This window comes from Hemiscyllium ocellatum, chromosome 16 (genome assembly GCF_020745735.1).
Source record: "Hemiscyllium ocellatum isolate sHemOce1 chromosome 16, sHemOce1.pat.X.cur, whole genome shotgun sequence".
Taxonomy (NCBI): domain Eukaryota; kingdom Metazoa; phylum Chordata; class Chondrichthyes; order Orectolobiformes; family Hemiscylliidae; genus Hemiscyllium; species Hemiscyllium ocellatum.
Window position 1 is genome coordinate 11,082,850 of NC_083416.1, and position 13,539 is coordinate 11,096,388.

The 13,539-nt window shown below is 39.7% G+C and overlaps 1 protein-coding gene across 2 annotated transcripts in view; it reads right to left on the minus strand.

Annotated features, from left to right (window-relative positions):
• Positions 1 to 7,063: 7,063 nt before the first annotated feature.
• The window catches only part of clint1a (clathrin interactor 1a), a 176,778-nt gene continuing 170,302 nt past the window's right edge, over positions 7,064 to 13,539 (minus strand). For both annotated transcript variants that reach the window (XM_060837035.1, XM_060837034.1), the window contains exon 12: positions 7,064 to 8,700. In XM_060837035.1, coding sequence (XP_060693018.1) covers positions 8,333 to 8,700 — 368 coding nt within the window. In that variant the 3' untranslated portion in view covers positions 7,064 to 8,332. The remainder of the gene's footprint in view (positions 8,701 to 13,539) is intronic.

Below are 13,539 nucleotides of genomic sequence, written 5' to 3' on the forward strand. Positions count from 1 at the left end.
CTTTTATGAATGGAGTTGTGTTTAAAATGCCTCTGGCTATGTGTGCTGTTAACCAAGGTCACAATAGTTCAAACCAGAAACAGCATTTTAGCAATGTGGGTCTGAAATTTCCTGCACAACATTTATTTGTGTGTAAATTAATAAGTTTGTATGTTAATTTATCTGACTGAGGAAGGTGACCCTCGTAGATAGTTACAGGATACTATTTGTCAAATGCAGAATGATTTCTGAAGGACAGTTCTGGAGAAAATACTTAATTTCCCAACCAATGTTTTGTGGGTTATTTTTCTGTCTAATGTACAGAACCTGGAAGTTCAGGAATTTCCCAAGAATTAGCAATTAAGAGGAGTAACGAAGGAGGCTGTATATTCCAGTGTGAAGAAAGCTGATGGCCCCTAGAACATCCTGTCTTAACAATGACTTTTCAATTCCATGCACTGGGTATTTAGTAGTTATTGACGCTGATAATTCTACAAAGGTGTCCAGGAAACATGACATCTCTCTTGCCCAGATATCCAGCAGATATTTACCCAAGTTCTGGATATATTGATTGCCTATTACCTTCATTGACAGCCCGTTTACCTCCGTCAAGCGTGTGTGAGAGGGGGAGGGGGATGGGAGGTGACATGGGCATGGATGTAAATTTGTATTTCATTCTTATTGTCTGGAATTACAGCCAGCAGCTGAGGAAGGCTACTCCAAGAAAATGTTCGAGTAAAAAGTGAGGTCTGCAGATGCTGGAGATCAGAGCTGAAAACGTGTTGCTGGTTAAAGCACAGCAGGTCAGGCAGCATCCAAGGAACAGGGAATTCGATGTTTCGGGCCAGAGCCCTTCATCAGGATGCCTTGTCTTATTGTCTGAAGTATGGTGAGACAGCAGACTGACCTAATGGCCAAGTTAGGATGGTATTTGAGCAGAGTCAGCAATGTAGGAAAGTGTCTTATTTATCCTGCACCTGGAAAGTCTATTCTCCTCAGAAATATAGAAAATGGGGGTAAACTACTCAGCCCCTTGAGCCTTCTCCACTATTTAACTAGATCAATGCTTATGTTCCTTGATGTCTTTTAACATCTAAAACAGGTCATTTAGCCCCCTGAAGAGGATCCCAGCCAGACCCATCATATCCCTGCAGCCCCACATTTCCCATGGCCAGCCCAATGAACCTGCACATCTTTGGACCGTGGGAGCAAACCCACAGTCACCCAAGTGTGGAATCAAACCCAGATCCTGCCCCTGTGAGGTAGCAGTGCTAACCATGGCACTGCCTACATACTTGTAATGCTGAGACTGTCATTAGGTTCTAGATACACAAAGCTGAGGGGAAAAAATGTCTACCCTGTATTCCTTTTGTATGCCTCAAGAAATCAATTTGCATTTTTGAAACTTTGCAGAATATAAGCCCTGTGGCTTAATTGAGAAGTGTCCAGTATTTCCCCCACAGATACTGTGCACTATTGCATTACTCCTCCCTCAATTTAGTTTTGATTTGTAGTGTTTAATTTTGGTTGGAATACCATGATTTACTTCTGCTAGCTCAAAAGCAGCCAGAATCCTGTCTGGCTCTGAGCCTTCCCCCCCCACATCATTTAAAAAAGGAGGGCACTGGATAGTAAGTGCAGACAGCTGCAATAGTGCCAGCTGTGAACTCATCTGCCACAGTCACCACCTTATCTGCTATGAGGTGTGGTAATAGGACCCAGAGGGAGAATTCAAATCCTACTATTTCAGTAAGTTTTGTAGCCTGTGGGCTCACATCAGATTGTCACTAACAATACAACTGGATCCCTAATCTGTAACATGGAAGGGAATCTGCCCTCATCCGTAGCTATCTTAAGAAGTGGCTTGAAAGTGCAGATGGGCTAGGGAACAAATAGTAGCCAAGTATTTATTGATTCTCCTACAGTGCTACCATGAATTAGAGCCCCTCAAACCTACTCTAATAGGATCATGGCCAAAACCCCATGTTCCAACCAGCACACTTTAGGAAGAATGTCAAGATTCCAGAATGGTCGCAGAAAGGATTAACGAGAAAAGCTTCAGGACCGAGGGACTTCAGGTATATCAAGAAGCTGTGACTAACTTTCTTTGATCTGAAATCAATGGTACATTTTATTGAAGTGTTCAATATAAATTTTGATAGTTATAAATTTTACAGGATCAGTTTCACTGTGAGAAGGGTTATGAACCAGTGGAGTCAGTCATTATGACACAGGAGGCTGTTCAATCCATTTAATTCATTTTGACTCTGTAGAGCATTCCAGATTTAAAATAATTAGTAAAATAACTGTGGGAGATAAGGTCTTTTATTTTTAAATGTGACAAGTTATTAGAATGAAGAGGTTTGAAAGATTTATTGGAAGCAGATTCAGCAGTAATTATATATTCAGAATGGTGAATAGAACTAATGGGCTAGAGTTTGAGAAGAAACGGGCCTGAGGGTCTGAGTGATCTAAACCGTATGATTCTGTGATCAAGATTGCTCACTAAGATATTCAAATATATAATTTTCATATCAATTATTACTAAGTGCATGATCCCAAAAGTGTACAAAACTCACCAGTTTCTTCAGAACATTAACTGGCACCAATTCAGGCACAAACATCTGATTACCAGATAGATAAATCAAGGCTGAATAAATATAGTTTCCTCGACATGTGGGTTATAAGAGTGATATATCCATACTGAGCTGTTGCCTGTGCATCAGCCACCAGAAGTCTCAAGCATAGCATTAATATCTGAAATCATATTGCTATGCAAATCAAAACCTTAATGTACTAAGTATAGCTTTTAATAGCATTTCAGTGGTTCTTAATTTAAATGGAATATGACATTTCCCTCTTGATATTCGATTACTTATTTAACTAATTGGGTCATTCTTGCACTAATGCACCTCTGAAAGCATGTACCTTTCGGTAGCCTTTTGATGCCCAGACCTAGAAAGTTTAGTTATAGAATGTCCTCATTTCTAGATTGGCCAATTCCTCAAACACAATATGGTAACATTCAACTCTGACAGTGTTCTTAACCACTATCTCAAAATCCTACAGACAACATTATGTAAATTTGCAGACTACATGTCCATTTAGCCAATGAAAACAAAGTGCTTTGTCACTGGTGGGAGCAGAAAGAAGTTATGATAAATATAAGTTTTGTCACAAGGATTCTGCACAGTTGCATGTTTTCCTATAACAGCTTGGTTTCAAGCTGCACTCTGACATATGCCTACATCTATGTCTTGCTGAAATAAGATGGGAATTAGATACTGAAGATACAGCCTGAGGATGGCTTTCTGTCTTTAATTTCCCCCTGCAGCTGATCACCTAAGGCAGGGACGTCAGGTACTATAGATCAAGGTTATATTGTAGGTAGGAATGCTTGAGGGTATCATGTACCAGAGTAATGTAGCTTGGTTAATATCTTCAGAGGAGGAGAGGGTGGAAAAAATTGTTTACTGACTTGGTGCAAAAAAACCCAGCAAAAGCAAATAATCTATTCAAAAAGTCTTCAACTGCTAATTCATGACTCATTTGACAGTACTAATTTACATTGTTAACTCTGTCAGCCATTACTGGGGTTAACAAAGATATTTTTTTGATAGGTGAGATTATTAATGAGCCTGCTTTGTTTTGAGCAGGTGCATGTTCATTAGATTGCCAGCTGTAGGGGTACCAGATGGCAAATGTAACTAGTTCACTCCTCACAACATATCAGCCTGAGTATCATGCCCATTATAACATCCAATTTAAGAGCTGGTTGATTATCAAGTATTGTGCTGTATTGCAGGGATTTTTAAAATCCCATTTCTTAGCCACTGCGGCCCAACTAATTGTCAAGTAGTAAAATGCAATGAACGTTGAGGTAATGTTTCTCCAGGCTAAAAATATCCAAAAAAAAATGCCGTTTGCATTTCATACAACAATATGAAGGACTTGTATCAGCAATGAGAAAGAGAGAGCGAGAGAAAGAAAATCAATAAATTGTACTACATTCTTCACATTCAGTTCTTGAACAAAAGGAACAGGCTGAGGACTGATGGAAGGAAGATAGCTTTACATCTTGAATAATAACACTCATTAGATCTGCACTTTGAACATTGTCCAATTCAGACTAGCCTTGGATATTTTGCCAGATTCAATACTTTTGAATGTATTTCTTTCAGAATTTTACACTGCTTTAAATACTGGGTTAAGAAATCAGATTTCAGTTTGCTGGCACATTGTACAAAATGTTTTATACCCTCAAGCACTCATCCACCATGTCAAAGTATTTTTGGTTACACAATAAGAGATTAAACAGTTTCCTGCCTATCCCATGCTGAGGAGGAGGGGCTTCCGTGACAGTCGAATTTTTGTCGTTACCTACAACAGGTACCTATAAGGCTTATGTTTAGATTGTAGTGGCCCTACCAGCCTCAGGTCTATTTCATAATGTATCTTGGTTAATTTAAAAATATCTACAAGGGGTGCCTTATCACAATAATATTCCAATCTTGAACATAACTGGACCTCAAGAAGGTTAGTTGGTGAGCACAAAAATGTTTACCCCTCAGACAAAAAGCAGGAGATAAAAACATTAGTACCTCAATCACAGTTTAGATTTTCAGTCACCTTATATGTAAATTTCATGTTTGGATTCTGTTTACATGAATGGTATTGTGCATTTATCTTAAAAGGAGAGAAATGACAACCGACTTGACACCGACATTTTTTACAAACCCACTGCCTTCCACAGCTACCTGGATTACACCTCTTCCCACCCTATCTCTTGCAAAAATGCCATCCCGTATCCCCTCCCAGGAGGATCAGTTCCTCCATAGAACACAGCAGATGGCCTCCTTTAGAGACCGCAATTTCCCTTCCCACGTGGTTAAAGATGCCCTCCAACGCATCTCATCCACATCCCGCACCTCCGCCCTCAGACCCCACCCCTACAACCGTAACAAGGACAGAACGCCCCTGGTACTCACCTTCCACCCTACAAACCTTCGCATAAACCAAATCATCCGCTGACATTTCCGCCACCTCCAAAAAGACCCCACCACTAGGGATAGATTTCCCTCCCCACCCTTTTCCGCCTTCTGCGACTATCTGGTCAGTTCCACACCTCCCCCTACGACCCACCCGCCCATCGCAAGAACTGTAAAACCTGTGCCCACATCTCCTCCCTCACCTCTATCCAAGGCCCTAAAGGAGCCTTCCACATCCGTCAGTTTTACCTGCACATCCACTAATATCATTGATTGTATCCGTTGCTCCCGATGCGGTTTTCTCTACACTGGGAGACTGGGCGCCTCCTAGCAGACCGCTTTAAGGAACATCTCTGGGACACCCACACCAATCAACCACACCGCCTTGTGGCCCAACATTTCAACTCCCCCTCCCACTCTGCCGAGGACATGGAGGTCCTGGGCCTCCTTCACCGCCGTTCCCTCACCACCAGATGCCTGGAGGAAGAACGCCTCATCTTCTGCCTCGGAACACTTCAACCCCAGGGCATCAATGTGGACTTCAACAGCTTCCTCATTTCCCCTTCCCCCACCCCACCCTAGTTTCAAACTTCCAGCTCAGCACTGTCCCCATGACTTGTCCGACCTGCCTAGCTCCTTTTCCACCTATCCATTCTACCCTCTCCTTCCTGACCTATCACCTTCATCCTCTTCCCCCACTCATCCATTGTACTCTATGCTACTCTCTCCCCACCCTCCCCTAGCTTATCTCTCCACGCTTCAGGCTCACTGTCTTTATTCCTGATGAAGGGCTTTTGCCCGAAATGTCGATTGCGCTGCTCGTTGGATGCTGCCTGAACCGCTGTGCTCTTCCAGCACCACTGATCCAGATGGTTTCCAACATCTGCAGTCATTGTTTTTACCTCTATCAGTTATAACAAGCCTGCTCATTGTAACAGGCAGAAATGTTTGATTAAATTACAATTAAATAAATGAGGGGAAAAAAAGAAATTGCATTTAAAAGTTGATATGGAAACCTTAATGAGTTTTAGTACCAAAATGAAGTGGAAATGCAAGTCAACAGCAAAACCAAAAGTGAACACTGTCCACATATTTGGGGTGCAAGAGATTGGTGAAATAATTTGATAGCTGCACTATTACGTTAGTCTGGTATGAGTATCCTAAGGGAACGAAAATCACACTAGCAATTTGTAATATTTGTCAGAGCCCAAATCATAGCTCCCAGATACTTTAGGGGGTTTTGTTTTTAAATGCATCAAATTGCCATCTGCTCCATACCTATCACAGACCTGAAAATACTTTAAATACAGCCCAAGCTGGTTGAGTGTTAGAGAAGCTCGAACCAATACTATGCCTAATTGAAATGGGGAAAGGAATTTACATTCACCAAAATTCCAGTACTTTGACAGAGCCTTCCATCCTGTGCCTGTTCCAATGTTAATTTTGCTCATAGCAGCACATTTCATTGAAATTCATTAGAGAAACATTTATAGCTTGACCATAACTTTAATATTAAACCTGGGAGTGTAAAGATGACAGCAAAAAACTCTCACTTCCCTGAAATTCACTGTATGCATTAAACTATGAACTTTGTATCACTGATTTTTCAACCCCCAGGTTGAATCTTATTATGAAATGTTATCGCCTTATACAAGGAAATCGTTTGCGAGAATACACAAAAAAAGGTTTTAAAACTACTGAAGCGCACATTGATTATTCTGATGTAACTGAACATGAAAGCTTTTATTCTTTGATTCCAATTCAAATATACTGAATTGTTGAATGATTAAAAAGTGCAGACTGCTAATTACATACTCTCATTTCTTATTTAGGAAACAAATCACTTTTCATTACACTTTACTTGAAACACAGTCATTTATGCCTAATTATAAATGTTGTAGATGGGAGATTTGGCAAGGTTTAGAGTAGGTCAAGGCATCTTACCTCTTTAAATTTAGAGTGGTGAGAGCCTTTTGTTGGAAAAGGGACAAATGCAAAGTCATTAAGAGAATGTGAATTATTCAGTGCAAAATTTACTTCCACAATGCTTTGTGACTTTGGTTAAAAAATCAATGTCAGATAAAGGGCACAAAAGATGGTTTTAATAACAGATTTTAATGAACAGTTTGCTGTAATACAGAACAGGTCATGAGTACAATTGAAACACATTTTTCCCCCTCTGGCTTGTTGCGAAGAAAATCACTAACAGGGCTTGACTGCAAATGTCTCTTAGTGAAGTTTCCATCCAACAAGCAGAGAACATGGCTTTAACATTACAGAACACTGTCAGGATTCACCAGTCATCAAGGCAAAAAATGTTCAAAAACCAGAAATGACAGCGTACATGTTTTTGGAAGAAATGGAAATCTTTTCACCCGCACAACCTTCAAAATCAGAGTAAGTTTAGCATGAATGCTTATTTCTGAAGAGAGCAGAGGAATGTCTTGGATATTGCACACAAAGAGTTTGTTCAGCTTGGGGGAGGAAAGAAGAGGCCATACCTGACCATGTATGGTTGTTTGCATGTTCAAAATATTCAGATTAAGGTAACTGGTGACCTGTCCATTCACAGATGAGATACCCTTCCCTTTACCTCAAATCACAAAGCCCCACTGCTGACCAGGGGAAAAAAGCTGATATTTGCATTTCAGCAGACTAAAGATATTAAAAGAATGAGAAAATTGAGGGAAAGAATAAAAGCTACAATTACTACCAATTATTATTAATAAAGACATTTTCATGATAAGATTTCTCTATTGAAACTGGAATATGTCAAACTATTTACATTCCAGTAATCGGGTTTTTTTTGGTACCTTGAAGTCCTTTTAATAGTTTTGCATTCATTTGTTAGATAAAGGATTATATACACAAACTGATTATCACATTGCTGGAGACTGATTGTGTCCAGCTAAAGAGGTAAAGAACCAACAAAATTTTTAATGATTATATTCTGGATTTTAATTATTTTCTTGGGATTCTGACCTAAAGGCCATTACAATAGGTACAAAAATTATTTTTGATATGAAGTGTTTTTCCCAACCCATGTAATCCTCCCTGTCCTGTGATTTCAGTAAGAGTTAAAATTTCTCAACATTTAAAAAGGCTTTCAGGTGTATCTCACAAACAAGATGCCAATGTAAAGGATTTTACTTGAAGAACCTCTGTAAGGAAACAGACATACACATTCAATAGCACAGATCTTGCCAATTACCAGATCGCTCCTCAATACAAAATATGCCATATTCTTCACAAAACTTGTTCTTATAGCTATAAAAATTTAAGACAACCTATCTTCATGTGTTTCAAGTACTATTTTGTGCAGCCTTCACACCTTCATCTAAATTATTGGAGTCTTTCCAGCCTTCTCATTTACTAAAGTTGGCAAAATTGGCAAAGGCATCTTGCTTGGATTGCACCATTGCAGGTGTCATGTTAGCATTGAGACCCATGGCAGGAACACCCATCCCCATGGAACCTGTTATGGCCATGCCAGTTGGAGCCATTCCCATGTTCATTCCCATCATTCCTTGGTTCATCACACTATTCTGAGGCATACCCATAGGATTCATCCCTATGGCATTAGTCCCCATCATGTTTGGCATCCCCATGCCAACTGGCACACTGCCAGTCAAAGGAGATGTTCCTGGAAGTCGTGGAGCCACCATGCTGGTTGGGGAGTTAATGGACACGGCTGAGAAGCTTTGAGCCACAAGGTTCACTGGTTGCTGTGTGCCTGCAAAGGAGAAAATAAATGTAAGTTGAATATTTTTCCCCCTTTTAAAACCCTTCTTATATTTTACTGCATCTCTGCCCCCATGTGTCTACATATTGTCATAGAAAAAACATCTTGAGGTTGTGGTCAGATATTGATGGTGGGGTATTTCGAAGTGGTAATACCATTGATCATCAACCAGAATTTACATAGTGTAGGTTTTACTTGCTACTTATCAGCACAAACCTGGATGTTATCCAGGTCCGTTGCAAGACAACATAAATTGCTTTGGTTTATCAATGAACATCCTACTTCTAGTTTTAAAATAGAGGCATAACTGGGCCCAGAGCACTGCCTGGAGAAACTCTTGCACCATACTATTATCTGTTTCATCGCTTTGACAAATGGGTAGTAAACACAACCTTTACAGAATATTCAATATGTTCAGAACAAATTGTAATTCACAGACATGCCCAGATTTGATGAAAATGGTGGTTCTAGAAAACATGGAATGATACTTGAATATGACAAATTATCTTTGGAATGACATTCAACATGTCATATTGACTTTTGGTGTTGAACTAAAAGATCATTAAAGCACTGTGAATTGAGAGAAAAATGGTCAATTTAGTTTCACAGGAATATTAGCGCTTATGATATCTCTTTAGATTGTTTTGAACTTTTACTCCCAGGACCATGGATTAAAAGATTCCAACTGCTATACTCTGGATGCTGCAGCAGAAACTCTGAACAGGTTACAATGAGCGTACTGTACTAATCAAAGATAGTGCTTACTAAACGAGAGAGAGAATTGGGAACAAAATGTTACCAGTTTATCATCTTCTATTCCTGGATTCAAGAATTATGGACATGACACCAGACATGATCTGGAAAAAGTCGACCGTATCCATTCAGGTTCCACCTAGATCACTTTGAATTTATATGTCCTTAAAATTGGACAGAGGGAAACATCAAAAACAGATCTGAGCAGAGATTAAAATAGTCTGTTGAATCAGTGTTGGAAGGCAGGTATAAGACCAAAGCATGTTGATGTAATGTAGTTCTAATTTTAAAGCTGCATGGTCATTATTTTAATTGTAAACTACATCCAAATATGAAATGATAATTGCTTATGTAAATGTGTCCCTTTGAAATTGTCATTTGTTGTCAGTGGTTAAACTGCAACAGCTCCATGATGACTGTAAATTAGTATGAAGTTTACATAGGCAATTTCCATTGTAAACTTGCAAGCAACAGTTCACTAGGAGTGTAAACAAAGATAAGGTTTTGAATACAGATCATCAATTACAAATAGATAAACTAATCAAAATTTAAATCCTTAACAAGTAGAATGCTTTAACCGAATAGCTTGTCTTCTCCTGCCAGAATTCTTTCCTCCTTCCTAGTAGTGGCAGTGGTTCTTAGCTGACTACATACACCAGCATTGCCTGCCTTTAAATCAGAGAGTACTTACTGAAGTGGTTTAATACAAATCCATACAATTACACACGAACAGACTATGCATGGATTTAATTACAACTAAGCTGAAATAAAGTCCGCATATATGTGCTCCCAGTGGATTCTGCTCATTCTCAATTCCCAGAGATGTAACCTTACCAGATTCTTCTTTCATCCCCGATATCTGGGTGTGTGTGACAACTGTGGCACCCTCTAAAAACCAATCATGTTGAAACTGGCTAACTCAATATCAGTTAAAACTGAAACCCATGACCTTCCCAGTTTGCAGCTCTAATGCTGGACACCATGCCTTAAATCAGTCTGCAGATGGAACCTTAATAATTATTTTGATTGTATGCATAAGCCTCCCCCTTTCAACTGAATTCCCCAATGCTAAATTCATGGATGAAGAATAGAGTTTTCTTCCATAGTAAGCATCTGAATTATTCTTGGAGCAATTAATGCCCCTGGATAACTGAAATAAAAAAGGTAAGTTTAATTATTTTACATCCAATTGCTAATTAATATCCAGGCAAGTCTATCTCTTTAAATGGGTTAATTCCCCCTACTTCCTTGATCCCCAAGGATACCACCTCAATGGGAACCCCATTGACTGAGCAGATTCAGTTCAAGCAGCACTTAAAAGCATAGCCAGTGGGAACTAGAGAATCTTAAATAATCTTTTAGTTGGGATTCAGGAATCTTCCTGCTCAGTGATCTGAAACCATATTGTAAGAATATTAGCTCCCTGTTTGAACTGTAGCTGACACTGCTCATAATTGAGAATGAATCTCAGCACTTGAACTGTTGGCTTCAGGGCTGTGAAGACAGATCATACACATAGCTGCGAAGAATCAATCTTCCTGGTGCAGTTATCTATGAAACTGCATGCTGCAAACTCACTTTGCAAAAATTTGGCTTCTGAAAAGCAAACAGTTTAGAACTTTTCATCCAATCCACAAAGCAATAGCCCTATAATCCAGACAAATGTGTATACACACTTATAATTGTATTTACAGCACAGAAACAGGCTACCTGGCCCAGGTGGGTATTGCCACAGTTTATACTTCAAACAAGCTTCCTCACAACTTTTTAAAAAATTCTCAGAACAAGTTAAAGTCCTTCCTCTCTCATACAGTTATATCACCTCAACATTCATGCTATTCACCTCAGCCATTTTATGTGGTAGTCTTAACTGCAGTTTAATTTGGAAAAGATCTAAAAGGCATCAAGCTGTGGCTCAGTGGTTAGCAATGCTGCCTCTCAGTGCTATGAATCTACGCTTGATTCCAGTCTTGGGTGATTATGTGGAGTTTGCACATTCTTCCTGTGCCTGTATGGGTTCCTGCTGGGTGCTCCGGTTTCCTCATATAGCCCAAAGATGTGCAGGTTAGGTGGACTGGCCATGCTAAATTGTGTGGTGTCCAGGCATGTGCAGGTTAAGTTAACCTTGGTAATTGTGGGATTACGGGGATAGTGTAGGGGTCTGGTTGTGATGCCCTTAGGATTGGAGCAGACTTGCTGGGTCCCATAGCGTCCCTTCCACACTTTAGGGACTCTATGATTCTAATTCATAATAGATCCACATCTAGATGGAATGACATATAAATAAGGGACGGACACTTTCAGTTAGACGACTGCCACTTCTCCAAAGGATTACAGTCAAATCCAACATTTGTAGTCAGTGCCCCATTAGTTGTGTGCAATAACTGAATTCCTAACTGGCTTATCAAACTCCTTTACTGAAGTAATTTTCTCTTTCTAACCACTTCCTGTTGAATTTAAAAGAAAATTCTCTATAGGACTTATTAGTGACTTATATTTATGACCTGTATTTTGGACACACAATCTCAGGAAATATTGCCTCTGTGATTATGTTATTGAATCCTTCACAGCTTAGATATTTGAAATTTCCCGACTCAGGCGACTGACTGTGTGGAGTTTGCACGTTCTCCCCGTGTCTGCGTGGGTTTCCTCCGGGTGCTCCGGTTTTCTCCCACAGTCCAAAGATGTGTGGGTCAGGTGAATTGGCCATGCTAAATTGCCCGTAGTGTTAGGTAAGGGGTAAATGTAGGGGTATGGGTGGGTTGTGCTTCGGCGGGTCGGTGTGGACTTGTTGGGCCGAAGGGCCTGTTTCCACACTAAGTCTAATCTAGTCTAATCTAATCTTTATCAAGTTACTTGTTTCATTGCTCAAAGGAGTTTCTCCACTGCAGCTAATATCTGTATCATCATGGTGATAAGCAGGCCACTGTTTACATTTAAGGAGTGAAGGAGGGAATACTTTGATAGCTCTGCAGCCCAAATACCTCAACACTTTCACAAAGGTTCATAAACTGCTGCAATACAATTCTAAGGGCGAGATAAGTTACATGCATGGAGATGTTTCCACTGATTGTGAATCTTCAATCAAGGGTCTCAGTCTCAAGATATGGGTAGGCCATTCAGGACTGGGATTAGGAAACATTTCATCACTCAGAGGATGGTCAACCTGTGGAGGCCAGATCAGAGTATTTTCAAAAATTATATTAATTTTTTTTAAATATTGAAGGCATCAAGGACTATAGAGAGAAAGTGAGAACATGGTGGACTTTTTCCCCCAAATAATTGAGAGAATAAAAACTTAGTGGTACTGCTCCAAATTATATTTTGCAACATTCCTAATCATATTTATGTTTTATTTCAACTATTTTCAAGGTAGGATATCCCAAAAATGTCTGGTGCCGACTAGCCCACGTGTTGATTCAGCCAAGCCATCCCAGAGATGGAACTTGTATGTTGAAGGGGAGCCCCATGTTACTAAACTGTTTCCGCAGCACCCCAGCTAAGACATAAGTTTTGCATTAGTAGAATGGGGATGGCATAATACTGAGAAGGAAATAAGTGCCTGAAAATTTAAACACACAGCACCCAAATCCATCAACACCAGACAATCGCAGATCACTAACTACATTAAAGAGCAAGTACTAATTTTCTGACCTTGAGGGGTCTGAACAGCAAGAACAATACAAACAGTATCTCTCACTTACGTTCTGGAAAATAGTATTTCCACTCTTGGAATATAAGTAACAGTTTCAAGTTCCCTTGTCAATGGATTTGTAACGGTGTTGTAAACATAGAGAGCAGCTCTTGTTCCCTGATTAAAGCAATTATTTCAAACAATTCATTATCCCCCTTAGGTCCTGGCAGCTCTGGAGACCAATTCAGAACCAAGCATTTGTGCCACTAGATTAACAACACATCACTGTAATGCTGACAAAACAATTCTGTGTTCCCAGGTTTTAAGAGGATTTAGTGAAATAGGAGGAGGATTTCTTCAGGCTACTCAGCATTTAGCTTTCTACATGCACTGTGATGAGACAGGTTTTTAAATTGACATATTTATCTGGCACCTTTCAAGTA